This window comes from Crotalus tigris, unplaced genomic scaffold (genome assembly GCF_016545835.1).
Source record: "Crotalus tigris isolate CLP2741 ecotype Arizona unplaced genomic scaffold, ASM1654583v1 scf7180000020908.629646, whole genome shotgun sequence".
NCBI classification, from domain to species: Eukaryota; Metazoa; Chordata; class Lepidosauria; order Squamata; family Viperidae; genus Crotalus; species Crotalus tigris.
The window spans coordinates 1-26,313 of record NW_024098249.1 but is presented as its reverse complement, the minus strand read 5'-3'; the positions used below and the strand labels follow the sequence as shown (position 1 = coordinate 26,313).

At 48.0% G+C, this 26,313-nt stretch overlaps 1 protein-coding gene across 2 annotated transcripts; it reads left to right on the top strand.

Moving 5' to 3' along the window:
* The first annotated feature begins 198 nt into the window (after window positions 1–198).
* On the top strand, window positions 199–25,434 carry LOC120319642 (protein brambleberry-like). 2 transcript variants are annotated; one of them, XM_039368719.1, is made up of 13 exons: window positions 199–278; window positions 2,818–3,097; window positions 3,617–3,745; window positions 4,990–5,175; window positions 6,132–6,354; window positions 7,694–7,810; window positions 9,257–9,436; window positions 10,320–10,526; window positions 11,513–11,675; window positions 13,115–13,176; window positions 14,741–14,892; window positions 23,945–24,045; window positions 25,045–25,434. In XM_039368719.1, exons 1-13 carry the CDS (start codon window positions 274–276, stop codon window positions 25,175–25,177), a joined length of 1,938 nt encoding a protein of 645 aa, XP_039224653.1. In that variant the 5' UTR covers window positions 199–273; the 3' UTR covers window positions 25,178–25,434. The 2 variants fall into 2 exon arrangements, with proteins under 2 accessions (XP_039224653.1, XP_039224654.1); XM_039368720.1 differs by lacking the exons at window positions 23,945–24,045; window positions 25,045–25,434 and having other exon boundaries at window positions 13,115–13,160; window positions 14,741–14,884.
* Window positions 25,435–26,313: the final 879 nt, after the last annotated feature.

Here is a 26,313-nt window from a genome sequence, read left to right as displayed (position 1 = left end):
CAGCCAATCCCCGCGCGGCTCCGCTCGCGGGTCTCGCGCTCGGTAGGGAGCGCGTATCCGCCCCGCCCCTTTCCGGAGGCGAGGCGGGCTGGCGCGGCGGCGATTGGCCGCGCGCCCGTGACGTCACGCGGCGGGTTTTCTTAAAAGCGGCCGCGCGGCTCGCGGAGCGCACTTGCGGGGTTCGGAGGAGGCGGAAGGTCGGTAGGTTTTGGGGGGCGCTTTACCTCGCCGGACCCCGCTGTTGGCTTCCCTTTCACGCCGTGCTGGGCTCCAATGAGGTTTCTCTCTCTCTCTCTCTCTTCGCCCCCCTTTGCACCTGCCCGACTTTGGCTAATTTTTTGCCAAGCCCAGCTGTGCTGGTCTTTGGATAGGGGACCACGAGGCGATCCACGGGGAAGCGGTTTAAAAGCGTTCAGGGGAAAAGGGAAGGGCAATTTGCAAGAGCTGGGTTTTTTTTACAGGAGGAGGCTTTTGAGTTTTCCTGCTTGGCCTGACCGTAGACTCAGAAGTGGTGGGTGTGTTATCACTGGAGGTTTTTAAGAAGAGATTTGAAGAGCCGTTTTGCTGCTTGGGCAGGGGGTTGGACTAAAAGACCTCCAAGGTCCCTCCCAACTCTGTTATTCTGCAAGGGTCTCCTGCTTGAGCAAGGGGTTGGACTAGAAGACCTCCAGGGTCCCTTACAAGTCTATTATTCTCTAAGGGTCTCTTGCTTGAGCAGGGGGTTGGACTAAATGACCTCCAAGGTCCCTTCCATGTCTGTGATTCTGCAAGGGTCTCCTGCTTGAGCAGGGGGCTGGACTAGAGGACCTCCAAAGTCCCTTCCAACTCTGTTCTGTTATTCTGCATAGCTTGTCTCTGCTCCATCCCTGGAGGTTTTTAAGAAGAGATTGGAGAGCCATTGAAATGGTGTAGGGTTTCCTGCCTGAGGGTCAGGGGGTCAGACTAGAAGACCTCCAAGGTCCCTTCCAGCTCTGTTATTCTGTTATAGAAGCTGGCTTAAGGTTTCAAAGAAGACAGCATGGCCCATAGGAAGCTGAAGTACGAAAATACAACACAAATGAGGGTCTCTGGCCTTTAAAGACCTTACTTAAAAGTGAGGGGTCCTTGCAGGTTTTAAAATGCAACGCAATAATTGTTAGTTATCGCTTATTACTCTGCGTTCTTAAAGCTGCCTTGGGTAAAATGAAGCAATACAAAACCAAGTAAATTTTTGCAGTAGAATTGTCAACATCGGGAATATCTTACCTGGTTGAGTTCGCTATTAAACTTTCATAATTTTCCTTTGAGGTGGCGCAGCAGTTAGAGTGCAGTACTGCAGGCCACTTTAGCTGACTGTGTTCAGCAGGTCAGCGGTTCAAATCTCACCGGCTCAAGGTTGACTCAGCCTTCCATCCTTCTGGGGTAGGTAAAATGAGGACCCAGATTGTTGGGGGCAATGTAAATATATATATATATATATATATATATATATATATATATATATATATACATTGCTTACTGGTGTACACCGCTTAGAGAGTGCTTGCACTTAAAGCGGTATATAAGTCTCATCAATAAATAAATAAACTTCTCTGGACCTCACTCCTTATTTAAGAAGTCCCTAAAAGGAGGCATGTGTAAATGCACTAATGTGCTTGTTGTCCCCGTTTTTATTTTCTTATTTTGCTTGTTCGGATTTGTCATTTTTGTTGGACAAATAATTGGGTCCTGAAAAAAAACTCGGGAAATCTGAATGCAATTGAAGAGAGCAGGGATGCTGCTAATAATACAGGGATTGTAGATGCTCTGTGGGGTGAGGGGGAAAGTCTTTTCAACTGGCAGTGGAAGGGTCTGGGGGTCTTTCTCCAGGTCTGGGGCCAGGACCTTTTTCAAGTGGAGCCTCGGTGTTCCACAGCAGTCTACCGTGGAATGAGAGTTTGTGTGTTAGCAAGTAGCAGAGAATCATTGCCTTTAGAGCAGGGGGGTCCACCTTTGGGAATTTTAAGATTTAATAATGATGATAATAATAATAGTAGTAATAATAATAATAATAATCCATAATTAATAATAAAAGTTGGAACAGACCTTGGAGGTCATCTAGTCCAACCCCCTGCTCAGGCAGGAAACCCTATACCATTTCAGACAAACAGCTGTGCAGTCTCTACTTGAAAACGTCCAGTGTTGGAGCATTCACAGCTTCTGGAGGCAGGTTGTAGACTTCAACTCCCAGAATTCCCCAGCCAGCCGTTGCTGGTTGGGGGAATTCTGGGAGTTGAAGTCCATAAGTCTTAAAAGTGGCCAATCATTCTTCTTTTAGCATATGTTTGTGGGCCTTTTGTAACCAGGTGATTCTCCAATTACCAGGTTGGGGAGGGACCCTAGAAGTGGAAAGTGAGGACCACACAGTCCTCCTCCTCCTCCCTTCTAGCACTGATGATGTTCCCTAGTCAGGTCACGAAACGTCTGCAAGGAAACCCCCCAGCTCAGAGAGCTCCCAGGACGCCCCAATCCTTTCCTCCTCCTCCTCCTCCTCCTCCTCCTCCTCCTCCTCCTCCTCCTCCTCCTCCTCCTCCTCCTCCTCCCCCAAACTCTCTCCCTTCTAGCACTGATGATGTTCCCTAGTCAGGTCACGAAACGTCTGCAAGGAAACCAACCAGAGAGCGCCCAGGACCCCCCCATCCTCTCCTCCTCCTCCTCCTCCCTTCTAGCACTGATGATGTTCCCTAGTCGGGTCACGAAACGTCTGCAAGGAAACCCCCCCTGCTCAGAGACCCTCCTCATTTCAACCCTGAGCTAAAATATTCTCTTTTATAAGTACAATTTTTGTTTTGCCTGCAGGCACCTTCGGAAGATGCTGCCCTTTCACAGCTGGGCCCTCGTTTTCCCTCTCCCCTTGCTCCTGGTCGTGGCCCCCTCCTCTGGGTTTTTTGGCTGGCTCACCCAAAAGGCCCCCCCAACTCCCGTGCCCAATGCTGAGCCCCCAGCTGCTGCTGCTGCTGCTGGTCCGGATCCAGCTGGCCTGGCCCGGGTGCCTTTTGAGATGGATACAGCCGACGAGCGGTTCCTAGCCGAGACACAGCCGGTGGATCTATCCCTTCTGGATTCCTGCCACCACAAGGTCTCTGGAGCTTTGCAGACGGGGTGTGTGTGTGTGTTTGTATACAACAGTCCTCGACTTACGACCGTTTGTTAAGTGACCGATATTGCAACAACGGCACTGAACAATACGATTTCAGCCTGGTTCTTGCCCTTATGATGTCATCCCCATGAACGTGTGATTAAAATTTGGGTGCTTGGGAACTGACTCGTATTTATGACGGTCACAGTCTTCCGGGATGGTGTGATCCCCTTTTGCGACAAGCATAGTCAATGGGGAAGCCGGATTCACTTAACAACCGTGTAACTAACAACCACACTTTAACAACTGCACCAAGAAAAGTCCTAAAATGGGACGAAGCTCCTTTAACGAATGTCTACTTGCTCAGCGATGGAAACTTTGCACTCGATTGCGGTCATAAGTCGAGGACTGCCCCTTACTGTTCCTCCTCCTCCTCCTTTCCGTGCCATTTCTCATCCTGTTGGCCGAGGCACCCCTGAACTGATATGGGGCCTTTTTTCTTCTCCTTTCCTGTGCCAGGTTATTTCCCAACTTCGCACAACTTGCGCGGATCTGGCGGAAGAAGAACTGGCCAAGCTGGGAGTGGGGCTGTTCAACTGCCAGGCCGATGCCGAAGGACGGAGGACTTACCTGTGCACTCAGGACATGGTACGTAGGCACCCCTGGCCATACCGAGAATACTGCATCACGTTTTGGTCCCCACCCTATAGAAAAAGATGTTGGGGCTTTGGAAAGAGTGCAGAGAAGGGCCACAAAGATGACTAAAGGGAAACTAAAACATATGAAGAATAGTTGCAGGATTTGTGTATGGCTAGTCTGGAGAAAAGAAGGACCAGGGGGGACAGGATAGCAGTATTCCAGTATTTGAGGAGGGGGTCCACCTAGTCTCCAAAGCCCCTGACGGCAGGACAAGAAGCGACGGATGGAAACTAATCAAGGAGAGAAGCAACCTGGAACATTTCAGACAAATGGCTGTCCAGTCTCTTCTTAAAAACTTCCAATATTAGAGTATTCACATCACCATTATTGTTAATAATAATAATAACAACAACAACAAAGTTGGAAGGGATCTTGGAGGTCATCTAGTCCAACCCCCTGCTCAGGCAGGAAACCCTATACCTTTCCAGACAAATGGCTGTCCAGTCTCTTCTTAAAAACTTCCAATATTAGAGTATTCACATCACCATTATTGTTAATAATAATAATAACAACAACAACAAAGTTGGAAGGGACCTTGGAGGTCATCTAGTCCAACCCCCTGCTCAGGCAGAAAACCCTATACCTTTCCAGACAAATGGCTGTCCAGTCTCTTCTTAAAAACTTCCAATATTAGAGTATTCACATCACCATTATTGTTAATAATAATAATAACAACAACAACAAAGTTGGAAGGGACCTTGGAGGTCATCTAGTCCAACCCCCTGCTCAGGCAGAAAACCCTATACCTTTCCAGACAAATGGCTGTCCAGTCTCTTCTTAAAAACTTCCAATATTAGAGTATTCACATCACCATTATTGTTAATAATAATAATAACAACAACAACAAAGTTGGAAGGGATCTTGGAGGTCATCTAGTCCAACCCCCTGCTCAGGCAGAAAACCCTATACCTTTCCAGACAAATGGCTGTCCAGTCTCTTCTTAAAAACTTCCAATATTAGAGTATTCACATCACCATTATTGTTAATAATAATAATAACAACAACAACAAAGTTGGAAGGGATCTTGGAGGTCATCTAGTCCAACCCCCTGCTCAGGCAGGAAACCCTATACCTTTCCAGACAAATGGCTGTCCAGTCTCTTTTTAAAAACTTCCATTGTCGGAGCATTCACCGCTTCTGGAGGCAGGTTGTTCCACTGGTTAATTGTTCCTTTCTTCCTTTCCATGCCAAAGAGCCTGGCGGAATGCACAGCCGGGATGGATCCAGATACCTGGAACGCTTATCACATCATCAGCAACCGAGCCCGGGCCGTCTGCTATGCCACCCGCCAGGTGGAATTCAAGCGCCGGGCGCAGCATATGGTGAATGCCCTGGTCTCTACTGCCGTGGGCCAGCTGGAAGCCATGGAAACGCTCAAGGTTCGGATGGACCCACTGTTGTGTTCCTCTCTTTTAGTCTGGGGTGTGCGTGCATGTGCGTGCATGGATGCAGGCATGCAGGGATGAATGAGAAAAACAGCAGCACTCAAGTTCACAACAATCTCTAAATATATGCAGGTAGAGCATGCACAGCCTTATTGCACGAGATAAGCCAGGAGTAAACACAGTAAACAGTGATTTGTATTAAATGGTGGTTTATCTGACACTATCTACAATATCATACACCAGGAACAATAGACATACACGTGCTAATACAGCAGGATCCAACAAACCACAGTTATAGCAGGAAACGGAAGAGAGAGAACACATCAGCAGAGCCTTCCCTTTATACAATGGCTCTTAAAGAGACACAGACCCTGCTGAGTCATTCCCATCATTACATACATTACCTTAGCTGGTTAGCTTCTAAATCATTACCTTGACACAGTTCTCGCCTTACAACCACAATTGAGCCGAACGTTTCTGCTGTTTAGTGAGTTTTGCCCCAATTTTACGACCTGTCTTGCCGCCATTGTTAAATGAATCGTGGCAGGGGTTAAATCAGTAACCCGATCATTAAGCGAATCTGACTTCCTCCATTGACTTTGCTTGTCACAAAGTTACAAAAGGGGATCGTGTGACAGGGCAACTGTCCTAAGTACATACCTGTTGCCGAGCCTCTGAATTTTGATCACGGGACCCTGAGGGATGCTGCAAGAGGTCGCGAGGGTGAAAACCAGTCCTAAGTCACTTTTTCCAGTGCCATCGTTGTAGCTTCGAACGGTCGCTAAGGCGAGGACTCCCTGTGTTTTGTATTTTGAAAACACACCCTACGAATGATGGGTACAACGATGGATGAAATGATGTATTTATACCAAAAGGAAGCTGAAAAAGCAATGCTCGTCCACTTCCGAGCTTTATTTTTATTTTCTGTGTTTTTTCCTTCCTGCGGACAGAGGAGCCAGGAGGAGCTGAAGCAGCTCACGGCGGAGTCCCTCCAGAGGGTGGTCAGCACCCAGGAGGGCCTACTCAGCCAGCAAGAGACGCTGCGAGGCGGCCAGGTGCAGATGGAGGAAGCTCTCTCCAGCAACCTGGAGCGCCTGGTCCAGGAGAAGGCTCTGATTGCCAGCGGGCAGCGGCAGGTGGCTGAGCTGCTGGAGGGCATCACGCGCAGGATGGGTGAGAGCCAGGACCAAGGATGCTCGGGGGGGGGGCTCCAAACGTCATCCAAATAGTCCTCTACTTACGACCACCATCGGCATTCCATTGCTAAGCAGTGTGGTTCTTCAATGAATCGTGCCCCGATTTCATGACCTTTTTGTTCTGGTTGTTAAGTGAGTCGCACAGTCACTAAGCAAACCCTTTGACTTGGCTTGTCGGAAGCCAGCTGGGAAAGTCACGAATGGTGACGATGTGGCCGCAAAAGGATGCTGCAACTGTCATGAAGTACATGCCGGTTCCAAGTGCCCGAATTTGGATCACGTGGCTGCAAAAGGATGGGGCCATGGTCATATGTCTGAGGTCCGGTCACTTTTTTTTTTCTAATACCATCATCACTTTGAAAGGTGGTTGAACTAATGGCCATAAGTTGAGGACTAGTGGTAAAATCTCTGTCCATCCCAGTGATCTTTTTTTACGGACTAAGAACGGCCTAAAAGAGTGGGAATTGTGGGGACCGTGGTGCTCTCTGGGCTTGGTGGTTTTCTTGTAGGCGTTTTATGACCCAACTAGGGAACATCATCAGTGCTAGAAGGGAGTGGGTTTTATGGAGTGGAGAGGAGGAGGAGGAGGTGGACTGTGAGGTCCTTGGTGCTCTCTGAACTTTATGGTTTTCTTGCAGATGATTCATTACCCAACTAGGTAACATCATCAGTGCTAGAAGGCAGTGGGTTTTGCAGAGGAGGAGGAGCAGGATTATGTGGTCCTTGGGGGTCTCTGAGCTTGGTGGTTTTCTTGCAGGTGTTTCATGACCCAACTAGGGAACATCATCAGTGCTAGAAGGGAGGGACAATTGTACTTCCTAGCATTGGTGATGTTATCAAGTTGAGTCATGAAACGTCTGCAAGAAAACCACCAAGGTCAGAGAGCACCAAGGACCCCACAGTCATTTCCTCCTCCTCCTCCTCTTCCTCCTCCTCCTCCTCCTCCCCCTTCTGCAAATCCCACTCCCCTGTAGCACTGATTGTGTTCCCTAGTTGGGTGATGAAACGTCTGCCAGAAAACCAGCAAGCTCAGAGAGCACGAAGGACCCCACAGTCGGTATTATTCTCCTTCTCTTTCTCCTCCTCCTCCTTGCAAACCCTACCCTCTTCAAACACTGATGATGTTACCTAGTTGGGTCATGAAACGTCTACAAGAAAACTACCAAACCCAAAGAGCACGAAGGACGCCTCCTTTCCACCCTGAGCGACAAATATTTTTTCTGTCGGTAAGACTAGAACGGAACCCGGTGCGTTTTTTAACCAAAATCCACTTGAGACAAGAATTCCCAATACCGCCTCTGTTTCTCTTTTGGCAGAAAATGTCAGCAGTCATCTGAACCAACAGGATGTGGAACTTCAAGAAGGACATCAGTCCATCCTGAGGGATCTGAGTCAAGTCCAAAGACGGGCTCAAGAAGTCTACTCCAAACTAGGTTTGTAGTAGGGACATTCCAACTCCATTCCTCTCCAGCTTAGCACTGATGATATTACCTAGTTTGGTAATGAAATGTCTTCAAGGAAACCAACAAGCTCAGGGAGCACCAAGGACCCCAAAGACCACCACCACCACTTCCTCCTCCTCCCCCCCTCCTCCTCCTCCTTCTCCTCTCCAAAACCCCCATTCCTTCTGAAGATGTTACCTAGTTGTAATAGTACTGAAGTTGGAAGGGACCTTGGAGGTCATCTAGTCCAACCCCCTGCTCAGGCAGGAAACCATATACCATTTCAGATAAATGACTGTCCAGTCTCTTCTTAAAAACTTCCAATGTTGGAGCATTCACCGCTTCTGGAGGCAGGTTGTTCCACTGGTTAATTGTTCTCACTGTAAGGAAGTTTCTCCTTAGTTTCAGGTTGCTTCTCTCCTTGATTAGTTTCCACCCGTTGCTTCTTGTCCTGCCTTCAGGTACTTTGGAAAATAGCTTGACTCCCTCTTCTTTGGGGCAGCCCCTGAGATATTGGAAGACTGCTATCATGTCCCCCCTTGTCCTTCTCTTCGTTAAACTAGACATACCTAGTTGCATCATGCAATGTCTGCAAGAAAACCACCCAGCTCAGGGAGCACCAAGGACCCCACAATCCTCCTCCTCCTCTTCCTCCTCTCCATAAACTCCACTCCCTTCTAGCACTGATGATGTATCCTAGTTGGGTCATGAAACGTCTGCAAGAAAACCACCCAGCTCAGGGAGCACCAAGGACCCCAGAATCATCCTCCTCCTCTTTCTCCTCCTCCTTCCTCCTCTCCATAAACTCCACTCCCTTCTAGCACTGATGATATATCCTAGTTGGGTCATAAAACGTCTGCAAGAAAACCACCAAGCTCAGAGAGCACCAAAGATTCCACAGTTGTCCTCCTCCTCCTCCTCCTCCTCCTCCTCCCCACAAACCCCACTGCCTTCTAACACTGATGATGTTACCTAGTTTGGTCATGAAACGTCTGCAAGAAGCAAACAAGCACCAAGGACCCCACAGTTTTAACCTTGAGCTCTGAATATCCTCTTCTATGAGTCAAAGTTTTGTCCATCCAGCTGACTCTCTCCGGGGTCCAGGAGAGAAGCTTTTTCCAAGTCAAGTGCACCACAGTCCTTTCCCCCTCCTCCTCCTCCTCCTCCTCCTCCTCCTCCTCCTCCTCCTCCTCCCTGCCAATCCCACTCCCTTCTAGCACTGATAATGTTACCTAGTTTGGGTAATGAAACATCTGCAAGGAAACCACCAAGCTCAGAGAGCATCAACGACCCCACAGTCCTCTCGTTCTTACATAGTGTGGTGGTAGTGATGGAAGTCTACCACGCTTGGAAGAACTCGAGGCTGGAGCAGACTCCGTTGAGTTGAGGTCCGCTTTCCTTTCCATTGGCCTTGAGACCTGCTTTTTCTTCTTCCAGATACCAATGTGGGTTTGTTTCTGGCCCATCAGAAGCAAACCACTTTGTACCACGATGAGTTACTCGGGAAACTGAGGAAGATGAACGAGACGTTTGGGCTGGTCCTTCAAACCATGGAGCACATGCAGAGCAAGGTGGAGGGGCGATTGCAGCACATCCAGAGATTCATAACCTGGGCAGGTAAGGCTACCTTTGAGCAACGGGTCTGCCATCAATTGAAAAAGACGCAAAGGAACCCCAGGATATGGTCCTAAAAGTCAAGATGGCAGCTGCCCTGGCACAATCGGCGCTCCGCCTGGTTTTCTGTGTGTTGTGACGACATCCCTGAAAGGAAAGTGATCTTTCTGATATACCTACATCAGGGGTAGGCAACCTGGGCTCTTTTATGACTGGTGGACTTCAACTCCCAGAATTCCTGAGCCAGCATGAGGGAAACTATGGCCCCCTCATGACTCATGGACTTCAACTCCCAGAATTCCTGAGCCAGGATGAGGGAAACTTTGGCCCCCTCATGACTCGTGGACTTCAAGTCCCAGAATTCCTGAGCCAGCATGGGGGAATTATGGCCCCCTTCATGACTCGTGGACTTCAACTCCCAGAATCCCTGAGCCAGCATGGCTCAGCTTGGAAACCTCTCCCTTTCCCCTCAGCGTGGCTGGCTCAGGAATTCTGGGAGTTGAAGTCCACCAGTCATAAAAGAACCCAGGTTGCCTACCCCTGATGTAGGTACCCCTGGCCTATATCCTTTTTTCCCACCTTGGCAACTTGAAGCTGTGTGGACTTCAACTCCCAGAATTCCCTAGCTAGTATAACTGGCTGTGGAATTCTGGGAGTTGAAGTCCACACAACTTGAAGTTGCCGAGGTTGACAATCACTGCTCTACAAGTGATCTGGAACTGGTGTTTCTCACCATTTGTTTGCTGAAAGTTCTCCTTAGATTCAAAAACAAAAGGGCTGAATTCATAAGGGCCGTTAGACACCCAAGTGCTTGATTATCCAACCTTTTTCAAATATTTTCAAAGGGAGAAGCAGCAAACGTATTTGCGTCTCCCATGTTTTGCAGGGTTCAGCTTGAGTTCTGTCTACATCTGTGTCTTGCACGTGCTCTACTTCCTCCTGGCTGCGCTCATCATGACTTTCCTGCAGATCCCCGGCGCATCCCGTGCCCTGCTGCTGGTTGTGGTTGTGGCAAACGCCCTCTTTGAGCTCCACCACACCGTTTCCTTGGGGTTCACGTCGCTCACGGGCCTCTTGGCATTGTCTGTGGCAGGCAAGTTGGCATGTTCTGGTTTTAGCCTAGCTGATGATGTGGAACTTTATCTCATGCGCCAGGGTTTTGCCCAACCTGTGAACTCAGCCCCAAATCCCTTCTGATGTGTCAGGACTTCCCTGGTGATTGGCCTAAAGTCACCCAGTTGGTTTTTGACTAGAACTCACCGTCTCCTGGTGATTGCCCCAAAGTCACCCGGTTGGCTTTTGACTAGAACTCACTGTCTCCTGGTGATTGGCCCAAAGTCACCCAGTTGGCTTTCCTGTCTAAGGCAGAACTAGAACTCACTGTCTCCTGGTGATTGGCCCAAAGTCACCCAGTTGGCTTTTGACTAGAACTCACCGTCTCCCAGTGACTGGCCCAAAGTCACCTAGTTGGCTTTCCTGCCTAAGGCAGGACTAGAACTCACTGTCTCCTGGTGATTGGTTCAAAGTCACCCAGTTGGCTTTTGACTAGAACTCACCATCTCCCAGTGCCTGGCCCAAAGTCACCCAGTTGGCTTTTGTGCCTAAGGCAGAACTAGAACTCACTGTCTCCTGGTGATTGCTCCAAAATCACCCAGCTGGCTTTCCTGCCTAAGGCAGGACTAGAACTCACCCTCTCCTGGTGATTGGTCCAAAGTCACCCAGTTGGCTTTTGACTAGAACTCACTGTCTCCTAGTGATTGGCCCCAAATCACCCAGCTGGCTTTCCTGCCTAAGGCAGAACTAGAACTTACTGTCTCCTGGTAATTGGTTCAAGGTCATCCAGTTGGCTTTTGTGCCTAAGGCAGGACTAGAACTCACCGTCTCCTAGTGATTGGCCCAAAGACACCTGGTTGGCTTTTGACTAGACCTCACTGTCTCCTGGTGATTGGTCCAAGGTCACCCAGCCGGCTTTCATGTCCAAAGCAGGATTAGGACCAAAAACTTAGAAGTTTTAAAAGTGAAGTCTAGGTGGACCAGAAATTCAAGGAGCAACCTTTTTCATTTCTTCCTTCCTTGCAGTCAACGTTCTCCTCGAAAGAATCTGCTGTAACACTTTGAAATACAGGACACCGAGACCCCTACGGGCGCCTTTGCCCCTTCCCCACAAGGCTCCAGAGAGCCCTGCTTGCAAAGCGGGCCTTCAGGCAGCCAAGCGCGGCCGGGTTACCTCCACCCCTGATAGGTAGGAAACCGGAGTGGGGGAGGGGGAGAATGCACTGGTTGTAATTTTCATAAACTTCTAGTTTTGTTTCTGGATTGCAGGCTCCGTGGTGTGTATGTCTTAGCGTTGACATTGGAAGGATTCTGTTGCATTGTGGTTTTAACCGCTCAGTTGTATCTGGGTGACTTCATAGGCTGGGGCTCCCCTCCACGCTGCTCTGTCAAGGCCAGGTTCTTTCAGTTGCTGGGTGTTCATCAGAGTCCTTGGATATGAGACGGGTGGCAAATAAATTAGATAGATAGATAGATAGATAGATAGATAGATAGATAGATAGATAGATAGATAGATGAAAGAGAAAGAAAGAAAGAAAGAAAGAAAGAAAGAAAGAAAGAAAGAAAGTAAGAAAGAAAGAAAGACAGCTACATGAATGATGGACAGATAGATGATAGAGGATAGAAGAAAGGTAGGTAGGTAGGTAGAGAAAAAAATGATAGAATAGATGGATGGATGGATGGAGAGAAATGGATGGATGGAGGATGATGGAGAGGATAGATAGATAGATAGATAGATAGATAGATAGATAGATAGATAGATAGATAGATGATGGAGAGAGGATAGATAGATAGATAGATAGATAGATAGATAGATAGATAGATGAAAGAAACAAACAAAGAGAGAAAAGAAAAAAGAAAGAAAGACAGACAGCTAGATGAATGATGGACAGATAGATGATAGAGGATAGAAGAAAGGTAGGTAGGTAGGTAGAGAAAAAAATGATAGAATAGATGGATGGATGGACAGAAATGATGGATGGATGGATGGAGGATGATGGAAAGGATAGATAGATTAAAGAGAAACAAAGAAAGAAAAAGAGAAAGAAAAAGAAAGACAGACAGACAGCTAGATGAATGATGGACAGATAGATGATAGAGAATAGATGAAAGGTAGGTAGGTAGAGAGAAAAAAATGATAGATTAGATAGATAGATTAGATAGATAGAGGATAGAAGAAAGAAAAAAGAAAGAGAAAAAAGAAAGAAAGATGGATAGACGGACGGATAATTTTTCTTTATGAATTGCATTTCAGTGGTATTTACGAGTCTGTCTTAGCATTGACACGGAAAGAATTCTATTGCAACGCCAACAGGGATCCTCCGTCGTCCAGGTCCTGGTTGTCCCCAAGGTGCTTTTTCCAAAGGCAACGGGACTTCCTTCCTTTTTCCTTGAAGAGGTTTCGCTTCTCCTCCAAGAGGCTTCTTTAGTTCTTCTTCAGAAGAAGCTTCTCGGAGGAGAAGCAAAACCTCTTCAAGGAAAAACAAAGTCCAGTTGCTTTTGGGGTGGGAGGGCATTCTATTACAAGCTTCTGGAAAACGGGCCTTAAAGAAATGGGCGATACTTTTTTCCCAAACTGCTTGCACGGATCCCCAAATCTCTCCTCTTTGTTTTTGTCCCTCTTTGCAGAGAAGGTGAGGTGGGCCTCCTGCATGAGCTGGAGAAGCTGGAAGAGGTGAGCTACCTGTCAGGTGAGCAAGACTGCTAGGAGGGAGGTGGGGGGGGACAGAGGTTGTTGTATATAAACATCCATTTGTATTTAAACCATACAAATCCTGCTCCCTTCTAGTACTGATGATGTTACCTAGCTGGATAATGAAACGTCTGCAAGGAAACAGCCAAGCTCAGAGAGCATTAAGAACTCCATAGTCCTCCTCCTCCTCCTCCTCCTCCTCTCCACCCATCCCCACTCTGTTCTAGCACTAATGAAGTCCTCTAGTTGGGTCATGAAACGTCTGCAAGAAACGTCTGCCAACACTCCAGAAGACAGGCTTAGGATACAGGGTAATCTGGACAAACTTGAACACTGGGCGCTATCTGACAAAATGAAATTCAAAGGTGAAAAAAGCAAGGTTCTACATTTAGGCAAGAAAAACCAAATGTACAGGTATAGTATAGGGGGTACCTTGCTCAATAGTAGCAACTGTGAGAGGGATCTCGGAGTCCTAGTGGACAATCACTTAAATAGGAGCCAGCCATGTGCTGCAGCTGCCAAAAAAGCCAACATAGTGCTAGGCTGCATTAACAGAGGGATAGAATCAAGATCACATGAAGTATTAATACCACTTTACAAGGCCTTGGTAAGGCCACAACTGGAATACTGCACCCAGTTTTGGTCACCACGATGTAAAAAAAGATGTTGAGACTCTAGAAAGAGTACAGAGAAGAGCAACAAAGATGATTAGGGGACTGGAGGTTAAAACCTATAAGGAAAGGTTGATGGAATTGGGTATGTCTAGTTTAACGAAGAGAAGGACGAGGGGGGACATGATAGCAGTCTTCCAGTATCTCAGGGGCTGCCCCAAAGAAGACGCAGTCAAGCTATTTTCCAAAGTGCCTGAAAGTAGGACAAGAACCAAAATAGATGGAAACTCATCAAGGAGAGAAGCAGCCTAGAACTAAGGAGAAACTTCCTGACAGTTAGAACCATTAACCAGTGGAACAACCTGCCTCCAGAAGCAGTGAATGCTCCAACACTGGAAGTTTTTAAGGAGAGACTGGACAGCCATTTGTCTGAAATGGGATAGGTTTTCCTGCCTGAGCAGGGGATTGGACTAGATGACCTCCAAGGTCCCTTCCAACTTTATTATTATTATTATTATTATTATTATGGATCATCGCACAGTCAGCCAGATGTTCAGACTGGATTTGGCATTTTGTCTACCTGTCGAGTCCTTACCCAGGACCTGGGATAGGCAGTTGTTGTTGTTGTTGTTGTTGTTGTGTTATTATTATTATTAAAACCAGAGAGCACGAAGGACCTCATAGTCCTCCTCCTTCTCCCTTTCTCCTCCTCCTCCTCTCCACAAATCCCACCATTCTAGCACTGATGATGTTATCTAGCTGGATAATGAAACGTCTGCAAGAAAACAGCCATCTTAGAGAGCACTAAGGACCCCACAGTTCTTTCCTGCTCCCCCTAATACCTCCTCCTCACTAGCACTGGCTCGGTTCATGGAACGCCAAGGAAAAGAACGGGTTTGCTGATCACCCCAGGCCTGGCCTCTGCCAACCCCCCCCCCTTGTCTTTTGCAGATGGATTCCCTCTGAAAACAGACTCCCTAAAAAATGAGGGGGACCTCCTGTCTTCCACCCAGGGGAGGAGGCAGGAGAGCGGAGCCCTGGGTCCCTCCCGCCCTGCCTGGCCTTTGCGCCGCTTGACTTTGAGCCGCTGCAACAAAACAGAGGTAACCAAGAGGTCGGAGCATGCGCTGTGAGAAGGGTGATTTTGGGGGGCTGGGGGCTGGGTGGATGCAGGCCAGGTTCTCAAGCCGGCCCCTAGGGCAGTGATGGCAAACCTTTGAGAGACCGAGTGCCCAAACTGCAACCCAAAACCCACTTATTTATCGCCGGGTGCAGGTGGCCCACTGGGTGGCTGTGGTGGTCATGGCAGATTGGGTGGGCGTAGTCAGCTCAATGTTGCTCGTGGGGAGGGACGCCTGTGGGGAGTGGGCAGGATTGGGGGAAATCCAGGGGGTCTCTGGCAGGTTGGGGCGATAGGCAGCAGGCTCGTCCTGCGGGGTGAGGCGAGGCAGGGCAGGGGTGCCATTGCCATGGGGCAAGACAAGGGCCGGGGCAACTGCTGCCTGACACCATCGGTGCCCACACACAGAGGCCAGCGAGCGCATGGGGGCCGATGATGTCCATCAGCAGCCACAGCCTGCTGGCCGGCGCACTCTGGGGTCCCGCCACCCGCCGCCAGCAGTTCAAAGAAGTCACCTACGAGCTGGCCAACAGCTAAGACGGCGATGCAGTGGGTCGTGCCCGGGAAAAGGAGAGCATGCGAGGCCAGGAGGGACGGGAGGGGGGGACGGGAGGGGGGGAGGGAGGTGAGGGAAGTTAGCCCCCCCCAGAAGGAAATATTAAAAAGGAATATATATTTTTCACCAAAAGGATTTTTTGAAAAGCAGTAAACCAAACCTGGCCCCAAATTTCTTTGTCCCAAGCAAGAGCTAACTTCATACAAATGCAAATGTAAAACCACCAGGAACTCAAGACAAAGAATCTCTTAAGAGTCATTAGCCCAGCCCCAGGGAAGCAGGAGATGACTTTTGGGATATAATAGGACTAACCCATTACCATCAAGTATACCATAGAGGCACACCTAGACTCAGGTCAGAATACGTGACACAGGAAATAGCCTCAAAGTTCACGCCACAGGAACAGGAAACTATTCCGAACAAAAGGCTAGAGGGGGTATAAAAACCGACTACACCATGTGCTCAGCCCTTCTCTCCTCTGCTCTTTCCTGAAGAACCATCTTTCTGCTTCTTCAATAAACTGTAACCTTCTTCCCAAAGCAGTCGCCATGTTTGCTTATTTATTCCCGGCTTGGATGAACCAGGATGAAGACTTTACTTCTAAGAGAGGGAAACCAGCTATGCCGGGATGCATCCAGTCACTTGGGACCTCGGCGAGTTAGCAGGCAGCTGGTTGAAGAGGGACAGTTGCCATCTCCGGGGCGTGCCCACAGAGAGGGCTCTGAGTGCCACCTCTGGCACACGTGCCATAGGTTCGCCACCACTGCCCTAGGGTGTTGCTCGGTGTCAAAAGCGGTCATCAGAATGGGGATGCTTTGCAAGGCAGCTTGAGTGATGACCTTGCACAGGTTTCTGTCGGCCGAGCCACCAAACCCAACTAGACACATCAATTCTATTTTATGGTTAAGGTTACGTCAACCAAACTTTGCAAATTTGGAGCGTATCGCAGTTGCCAAAGCTAAACTCACGTTGGACACATGTCGACGGAGGTTCTCCGTCCTCTAGCGCAGGGTTGTCGCAAAGGTGCTTTTTTCACCAAGCAACTGGACCGTCTTGGTTTTTTTCCCCTTGAAAATGTTTCCCTTCTCATCTAAGAAGCTTCTTCAGCTTCAGAATCCCAAAGGTGCCTTTTTTTTTCAGGAGGCTACTGGACTTCTTTGTTTTTCTCTGGAGACGTTTCGCTTCTCATCCCAGAAGCTTCTTCAGCTCTGGCTGGATGGTGGTGTTGAATGAAAAATCTTCATCAGGGTCCAGTCCAAGCCGGGAATAAACAACATGGAGACTGCTTTAGAAAGGAGATTGTGGTTTATTGAAGAGGAGAGCCAGACTAAAAAATGGCTCTGGAAGAAAAGAGAGAGCGAGAGCACATGTAGGGGATGGGTTTTTATACCCTCTGGGGCTCTTGAGGTTGTTTCCTGTTCCTGTTTGAGGCTTTGTATTTCCTGTGTCATGTATTTAGACCTGTGTCCCTTTGGCATCTGTGGGTTAATCCTATCATGTCCTGTCTTAGAGTTTGGGTTGGGTACGTAGATTTTAGGTGTCTTTGCCTTCCTAAGCCTCTAGCTCAGTGGTTCTCAACCTGTGGGTCGGGACCTCATTTGGGGTCGAATGACCATTTCATGGGGGTCGCCAAACAACACAGTCCGCCATTTTTCCCCCCTTTTCCTTAGCTGTGCTACTCCCTTTTATTCTATTGGCTTTTGAAAGCCAATAGAATAGACTCTCTTGAATAGAGTCTAATTCTATTGGCTTTCAAAAGCCAAATAGGAATTGTCCAGGCTGTCTCTGCCCTGCTGAGCCCACCAAAAGTCCCATTCTGCAAACGGTGCTGCACCAGTTGAGTAGTCCTTGACTTACGACTGGTTGAATAGTCCTCGACTTATGACCGGTTGGGGGTCGCAGCATAAAAAGGTTGAGAACCACTGCTCTAGCTGGAGGGCTCCTACTGTAAGGACCCACCCCACTTTGCATCTTAAGAAGACAGAACTCTTGGAATAATTCTTCCAACAGGAATCCTTTATTAAGAGAAAATGGTTGCAGGCATGCTAGACAGGACTTGGGGTTCAAGCTCTCCCATTCAAGGTTTTAAGGGGTTCCCCAGTAGTCCCACCCAATCAACCCCCCTTCCAGTGATAGTTTCAAGTATCACAATTCCATCCCCTTTCTTCTTCCGTCTGGATGGAGACTTCAGATAACTACATGAAAGGCAATTACTCTTCTTTGATATGTTAACGCTTAGAGGCCACAATAAACATACATTCAGTCCTTTGAAGTGTGCTGAAGGAAGTGAGGGCCATAAAGCCCCTTTGCTCTCCCCCTTTTCTCCCTCTTATGGCAGAATCCAGAGAAGGCAGAATTGGGAGTTTCTATGTTTGATAATTAAAGATGAAATATAATTGGATTCTGACATCCGGCCCCTCTTAACAATAAGAGAGATCCACCTGAAAGAAAACACAAGTAAAAAATTTAGTTAGGCTTGTTAGGATACTCTGTGTGAAACTTCTTCAATAGCTTCGGGGCTCTGACGTGACGTTTATGGACCCACTCATTTTGTGAGGCAGGGAGGTGTTTCCAGGCAACTAGGTACTGAGTTGTTCCACGATATCTCCTAGAGTCAAGGATCTCTTTTATTTCGAAGTGTTGTTCCCCCTCCACCATGATTGGAGGTGGTGGGGGGGGGATTTTTGGCCGTAGAGGTGACTGATGCTCTCTTTTCAGCAAGCTGCAATGAAAAATTGGGTGTATTTGCCTGAGGTTTTTGGGTAATTCTAATTCTACTGTTACTGGATTTATGATCCTTTTAATTGGAAAAGGTCCTATATATTTTGGTCCAAGTTTTTTACAGGGCTGTAGGGACTTTAGGTATTTTGTAGATAAGTACACCATTTCTCCTATAATGAATGGTGTAGGCTCAACCCTTTTTTTATCGGCTTGTGCTTTGTATGCCCGCCTAGCTTCATCTAGTGATTTTCTGACTATTGGCCAGGTGTTTTGTAGGTTTTCCATCCATTCTTTCAGTGAAGGGATCGTTGGTTCTTTTGGGGTTAACTCTGGCATAGGGTTGAAACTTTGGCCGTTGGCTATTTGAAAAGGAGTGTAGCCTGTGCTGGAGTGGACTGCATTATTGTAGGCAACTTCTGCAAAAGGAAGTAAGTCCGTCCAATCACTCTGTTGGAAATTTAAAAAACATCTCAAATATTGCTCAAGTACCGACTGGCAGCGTTCCGCTTGTCCATCTCCTGAGGGTGGTGGCTAGATGTCAATCCCTGAGTGGTCCCTAAGAGGGATAAAAATTCCTTCCAAAATGCAGACGTAAATTGCACTCCCCTATCAGAGATGATGCGTTGGGGTGCCCCGTGCAATCTGTAAATGTGCTGGATGAAAAGTTTTGCTAAGGCCTTTGCAGTGGGAATTTTTTGGCAAGGGATAAAGTGCACCTGTTTGGAAAATAGGTCCGTGACTGTCCAGATAACAGTATTCCCATTGCTTTCAGGCAATTCCACTATAAAATCCATGGCTATTTCCCTCCAGGGGGCTGAGGGACTTGCCACTGGTTGTAACAGCCCTGGCGATTTCCCTTGCAACCTCTTTGCTGATGCACAGGTTGGGCAGCTGGCAACATAACTTTCTATGTCCTTTTTTATTGATGGCCACCAAAATTGCCGTTTAATTAAGTGTAAAGTTTTTACAAATCCAAAATGCCCTGCTGATTTTGTGTCATGGCAAAGTTGCATGAAAGTTAGTCTTTGAGTTGTTGGTATATATAACTTTTCCCCTACCCCAGGCAATCCGTCTCTCATTGTGCACACATGTTTGTTTTTCTGGAACCAATCATCTGTTTCCAAACTTTTTCTGAATTCAATCCCAGTTTGGCTGTCCAGTTGTGGTTTTATTTTGGCTTGGGTTCTTGTGGTTACTGGCGCTGCCAGTTGTGACTCTGCCATTATTGGTCTAGAGTCTGTGGTTCGTGCGCTGTTATATTGGGGCATGCGAGATAGTGCATCTGCCAGGAAGTTCTTTCTTCCTGGTAAATGTTTGAGCTTAAATTGGAATGGATGAAAATGCTGGGACCAGCGGGCTTGTTTGGGATTGAGTTTCCTGGACGTTTTCAGGGCTTCTAAATTTTTGTGATCAGTCCACACCTGGAAGGGGATTTTGTTGCCTTCCAGGAACTGTCGCCACGTGAGTAATGCCCAACGTATCCCATAAGCCTCCTTCTCCCATACGGGCCAGCGCTGTTCTGTTTCCGTGAGTTTCTTGATGTATATGCACAGGGTTGCAATACTGCATCATCATTTTCTTGTAATAGCACAGCCCCCACTGCCACATCACTTGCATCTGCCTGTATTATGAAGGGTTTGTCCATGTCTGGGTGCCTTAGTACTGGTTCGGCAGAAAAAAGTCTCTTTAGTCTCTCAAACGCTGCTTGGCACTCCATTGTCCATGTTTGGCTGGCTAGGTTTTACTGAGGATGTTCCCTTCGTTTTTAGTAAGTTAGTGAGGGGCAAGGCTATCTGGGCAAATGAGGGGATGAATTGGCGGTAAAAGTTTGCAAAGCCCAGGAAACTTTGTAGTTGCTTTCTTGTGCGGGGTGGTGCCCAATCTAATACTGCTCTGACCTTCTCTGGGTCCATTTCAATGCCCTGTGGGGATATGCGATAGCCTAGGTAGTCTATCCTTTCCTGGTGGAATTCGCATTTTGAGAGTTTGGCATATAGGTGAGCGGCTCGCAGCTTCTTTAAAACCGCTCTGACAAGTTGGACGTGTTCTTCTTTTGTTTCGGTAAAGATAAGAATGTCGTCCAAGTAAACAAGGACCCCCTTAAACAGGTGCTCCCTTAGAACGTCATTGATTAATTGCATAAAGACTGCAGGGCCCCCTTGTAATCCAAATGGCAAGACTTTGAATTGATAGCACCCCATGGGGCAGTTAAATGCAGTCTTCCATTCGTCCCCTTCCTTGATTCTTACTCGATAGTAAGCTTCCCTTAAGTCTAGTTTAGAAAAAATTTTCCCTTTCGATAGGTGTGACAGCATGTCTTTCATGAGGGGCAGCGGGTATAGGTTGCTTTCACTGATTGTATTCAGGGCCCTATAATCCACGCATAAACGTAAAGAGCCATCCTTCTTCTCTCTAAAAAGGACCGGGGCAGCCACTTTAGGCTTGGCTGGCTCAATGAAACCTCTCTCCAGGTTTTTTTTTATAAATCTTTCCATTTCCTCCTTCTCCTTTGGGCTCATGGAGTATAATCTGGGCTTCGGGAGTTTTGCCCCAGGCTTGAATTCAATGGTACAGTCTGTGGGTCGGTGGGGGGGAAGCTCATTCGCCCTCTCCTCACTGAAGACTTCAGCAAGGTCCCTATATTCCTCTGGTATTTCTGTTAATCTTTTTTCCTCTCCTATGGATGCTTTTTCGATTCTTGATTCTGGTAGCCTCCCTTGGGGTTTAGTCCATTAGGGTCCCCCTTCGGGAATTTGATTTCTGTCGTTCTCCAATTACCCAGGGGTTCCATTTTTTCAACCATTCCAGCCCTAGAATCATTGGGCATTCCATACCTGGGGTCACCACAAACGTTAAGTCCTCTTCATGGTTGCCCAGGGAGAGATGTATTGGCAAAGTGGCTAGGGTAGCTGGCACCCCCCCTGCTATGGATCCATCTAGCTGGCAAAATGAGATTGGTTGTTCCAGTCTCCTGGATGGGATGCCCAGATTCCCCACTAGTGTTGGGCTAATGAGGCAGCGGGTGCAGCCAGAGTCTATTAAGGCTTTCACCTTCACAGCTTCGGGCATGGGGGGGATTAATTATAGTCATGTTTGAAGATGGGTTTGATGATCCACTTACCAAGGGGTTCGACTCCGAGCTGTCATCTGAGGCAATCCACCGGCCCTGTGGGTCCGGCTGGAGTTCTTTCCCCTTGGTGAGCAGTTGGTGGGGGGGGGGTTTCTGCAAAGTCCATACATTCTCATGGCCGGTTCTTTTGTGCTTAGCTGAAGACTCTATGGGTTGTGATTGGGGATCTGTCTGGGTTGTGCGGGGGGCCTTTGGAGTGGGTTGGCATTCTACAGCCCGATTGCCCTGCTCTCCGCACTTGAAACATTCATTTCGCTTCTTGGCGTATCCGATGATTTCACGGTTGGTGTGTCAGCTAAGAGAGGGGGCGGCTCCATTGTTTCTCGGCGGTGACCTTTCAATATGTCGATCTCTGCTTCGTCTGCCAAGACGTACCAGTCCTCACGTCGGTGTGAGTCCCCTCGGGGCAGGCAAGCATCATGTAGATCATAGTTTAGTCCGTCTTTGAAATGGCTAAGGAGGATGTCTTCTGGCCAATTTAGTTTGCTGGCAATGCCCGGAATTCTTGTGTATATTCAGCCACCGGGCGTTTGCCTTGCCTCATCGTTTTTATCCTTTCAGGGGCTTTGCGATCAGCCAGGGGGTCTTCAAATCGTCTTCTCAAAGAGGACATGAAACGGTTGAAGTTACTGAGTTCTGGGGCATTGGAGTCATGCAAGTTCACTACCCAATCCGCAGCTGGTCCATCCAGGGCAGATTGCACAATCCGGATGCGGGCTTTGCGCTGGGAATATCCTGCCCATATTCCTCCATGTAGCTGAGGACTTGGGTTAGGAAAAACCCCAAGCGTGTTGGCTCCCCTTTGAATTTCACTTCCAACGGTGGACGTCTTGGAATGGATCGGTGTCTCTGTTGTGGGTGGTAGTGTATTCCGTCCAGAATGCCATCTGTGGTCCGGTAGGGGGTGGGGGCTCCTGGATCAGTAGATGTCCCGGGGTTGCAGGTTCCAGTCCCCCTCGGTGTCTCCTCCCTTTGCGGCTCAGGAACTGGGGCGGCCGTAGGGTCAGTAGTTCCTCTCCTAGGGAAGCTGAGAAGTCTATTTCATCCAGGTCAAATAGTTTCTCTAGGATCCAGTCTGAGTACGGTGCCAGCTTCATACGCTTTCACTTGCGTTTGCAGGGAATTTCTCCATCTCTCGCTTCCATTCCTGGTTGCGTTGGGTTCCCCGTCTCAGGGTCACCTTTCTTGATTCCTTTCCCCACTCACGTCTCTTTCCAACGCCCATTGACCAGCGAGGCTTTTGGTCCCGTGTCTCCACTACTTCATCTCCTGAGGAATCTGACCTCTTGGATCCCAACATCCGGCAAGGTTCCAGTTGGCGCAGCGGCTCTCTTCCAGGGAGTTTTCCCCCTTTCTTGCTCCATTGTCTGACATGGTAATTTTTTGCAAAATCCCCCGGCAAGGGTCTCCCTTCCAGGTGGATTAATTTTGGAAGTCCTGTCTAATGTAAGGACCCACCCCACTTTGCATCTAAGAAGACAGAACTCTTGGAATAATTCTTCCAACAGGAATCCTGTATTAAGAGAAAATGGTTGCAGATGTAGACAGACTTGGGGTTCAAGCTCTCCCATTCAAGGTTTTAAGGGGTTCCCCAGTTTTTAAAAAGTCCACCCCAATCAACCCCCCTTCCAGTGATAGTTTCACGTATACAATTCCATCCCCTTTCTTCTTCCGTCTGGATGGACGACTTCAGATAACTACATGAAAGCGCAATTACTCTTCTTGATATGTTAACGCTTAGAGGCCACAAGAAACACACAGTCAGTCCTTTGAAGTGTGCTGAAGGAAGTGAGGGCCATAAAGCCCCTTTGCTCTCCCCCTTTTCTCCCTCTTATGGCAGAATCCAGAGAAGGCAGAATTGGGAGTTTCTATGTTTGATAATTAAAGATGAAATATAATTGGATTCTGACACCTACCTTCCTGAATGGATTATTTACATCTGCATTTCTACAGAGACTTGGGGCTATTAAGAAAAACTGGGCATGCTTTTCTGCCTCTTTGAGGAAATATAATATTCTGCCCTTTTAATATTTCCTTTTCGGGGGGGCTGACCTCACAGTGGGGAACGGAAGGATTTATATTCCTTGCAAGCAAATCTCCAAGTGGCCTCAACGACTCTCTAAAAAAAGGATGCAAATAACCGGCTGTCTGCAAGGAGTATAAATCCTTCCATTTCCCCACCATCCGGTCAGAGCTGAGGAAGCTTCTGGGATGAGAAGCGAAACGTCTTCAAAGAAGAACAAGACAATCCAGTTGCCTCTTGGAAAAAGCACCTTGGGGACAACCAGGACCTGGATGAAGGAGAATCTCCATAGACATCTTGCACCAAGAAGTGAAACTTTTTCCAAGGAAAATCTAAGAAAGCCAGCTGCCTTTTGGAAAAGACTCAGGCTGGACAGCATAAGCATGCTTGGGAACTAGACCATCCTATCAAACCAGGATAGGATTCCTGTTCTTGGGTGCTGTCTGTTGCATGACCATCCCTTGCGTGCATAGAGCTCAGAGGGGTCTTTTGGCCAACCCCCCCATAAGCTGCCGCTGCTTCTCTTGAGTTCTGCCCCCCACGGGCCAGAGACAAGCCGAGATGCATAGCATCAGAAAGATGTGTCCATCTTCTTTCCCCAACAGGCCAGCTTGGAGAGACTTCCCAGGCCTCCCTTGGGCTCAACGTTCAACTCATTCTCCAGCCCGCAAGTCTCCTCGCTAAATGATTCCTTGCTCAGCGACGTGTAAGTATGGAAGCTGGCAGTGGCCGCTGTGTGAGTCAAAGCAATCTCTCCACAAATGTTCTATCTGCATCTGCATACATCGTATTAAGCCATGATTTGCTCAAGCTAATGGATGGGCGCAGTTTATCCCTATCCTCAATCTCTACATGAGTATATTCCTGTTTCAAGGGTAGCTGTTCAACCCGCTTGGTCTAGTGGCTAAGGCACCTGGCTAGAAAGCTGGAGTCTCTGGGAGTTCTAGTCCCGCCTTAGGTATGAAAGCCTGCTGACTTTGGGCCAATCACCAGGAGATGGTGAGTTCTAGTCCCACCTTCAGCATGAAACCCAGTTTGGGTGACGTTGGACCAATCACCAAAGGACGGTGAGTTCTAGTCCCGCCTTAGGCATGAAAGTCGGCTGGGTGACTTTGGGTCAAGCACCAGCAGATGGTGAGTTCTAGTCCCGCCTTAGGTATGAAAGCCAGCTGGGTGACTTTGAGCCAATCACCAGGAGACTGGGAGTTCTAGTCCCGCCTTAGGCATGAAAGCCAGCTGGGTGACTTTGAGCCAGTTACTGGGAGACGGTGAATTCTAGTCCCGCCTTAGGCATGAAAGCCGGATGGGTGACTTTGAGCCAATCACCAGGAGACTGGGAGTTCTAGTCCCACCTTAAGCATGAAAGCCAGCTGGTGACTTTGAGCCAATCACCAGGAGACTGGGAGTTCTAGTCCCGCCTTAGGCATGAAAGCCGGCTGGGTGACTTTGAGCCAATCACCAGGAGTCTGTGAGTTCTAGTCCCGCCTTAGGCATGAAAGCCGGCTGGGTGACTTTGGGCCAATCCCTCTCTTAGCCCAGCTGGCTGGGGAATTCTGGGAGTTGAAGTCCACTAGTCTTCAACTTGCCAAATTTTGGGGGGGGGGAAACCCTGCTCTGGAGTACTGAGGCAGAAGAATTTGAGAAGTCAAGCTAACTCTGGTTTAACCCCGAGCAATCGCCATCTTCCATTTTTTCCCCCCTGCAGCTCCAGCTGCTCGGCTTCTCCCAGGCCCTTTTGCCAAGGGATCACCAGGACTGGACAGCCATGCAGGAAGAAGTCCCTTTCCCACCAGGTCTTCTGCCACGTTCACGTGGCCGGACACAGCCACCTCACTTGACCAGCAGCATCCTTGGGACACTTTCGGACCTTCCTGCTTTGCGATTCTGGTGGACTGAAAGCCCATTTTCAGGGGAATAATGTCGATTACTCTCGATTTAGCACTTACGCGCTGCTGGATAATCTCGTTTCTACCAACAGTGGACAGAAAACATCTAAATCGGTTGGACTTGGGAACCATTAACGTTCTCCTTCCATTTTTCTGCCTACGTTAGGCTGGAGGCAGTATCTATTCTTCAAACGTGGCCCTTTGATGACTTGTGGACTTCAACTCCCAGAATTCCTCAGCCAGGCACGTGGAATTCTGGGAGTTGACGTCCACATGTCGTAAAAGGGCCACGTTTGAAGACCCCTTTCTTATCTTATAGCAGGGGTTTCCAAATCTGGCCACTTTTAAGACTTGTGGACTTCAACTCCCAGAATTCTTCAGCCAGGCATGTGGAATTCTGGGAGTTGAAGTCCACAAGTCGTAAAGGGGCCACGTTTGAAGACCCCTGATCTAAAACAATCATCTTTCTTAAAGCAGCTGTCACTGTGACTATCCATTCAGCTAAAAAAAGGACCAGATTTCTTTGTAATTTTCCACTTTGAGAGATCTTCCAAATAAGAGAAAATAAACCTGGATCCAAATTTGCTCGGAACGTTGCTCTGAGGACACTTTTGGCAGAGGGTGAAATTTTACGGTGACACCGAACAGCTGCCGTCCCCAAAAGTGTTTTACTTAATAAGAGTCTATACTGCCTTCTTTTTAAAATTGATTGTTGCTGTGTGTACGCCGAATAAACATGTTTTCTTTATAAATACGAATGCAGCCAAGGAAATAAGTGAAGTTAAAAAAAAATAATTAAAGGGGATATACAGGTAATCCTCAACGTACGACCACCATCCGTCGCTCAGTGAGACACGGCTTTCAGTGAGTTTTGCTCCGTTTTGTGACCTTTCTTGGGACGTTAAGCGAATCACTGCAGTTAAGTTAGTACAGGTAGCCCTTGACCTACGATCCCAAACGAGCTCAGAATTTATGTTACTAAGTGAAACATTCATTAAGTGAGTTTTGTCCCATTTTATGACCTTTTTCACCCCAGTTGTTAAGTGAACCTCTGGTATTTAAGTAGGGACATGGTTGTTAAAAGTGAA

Excerpts from the sequence above, each read along its gene's own strand:
- LOC120319642 (XM_039368719.1), top strand. Across the intron at positions 3,746-4,989 it reads ACCTGTGCACTCAGGACATG|AGCCTGGCGGAATGCACAGC; the intron begins GTACGTAGGCAC and ends TCCATGCCAAAG. Across the intron at positions 13,177-14,740 it reads AGAGGTGAGCTACCTGTCAG|ATGGATTCCCTCTGAAAACA; the intron begins GTGAGCAAGACT and ends TGTCTTTTGCAG.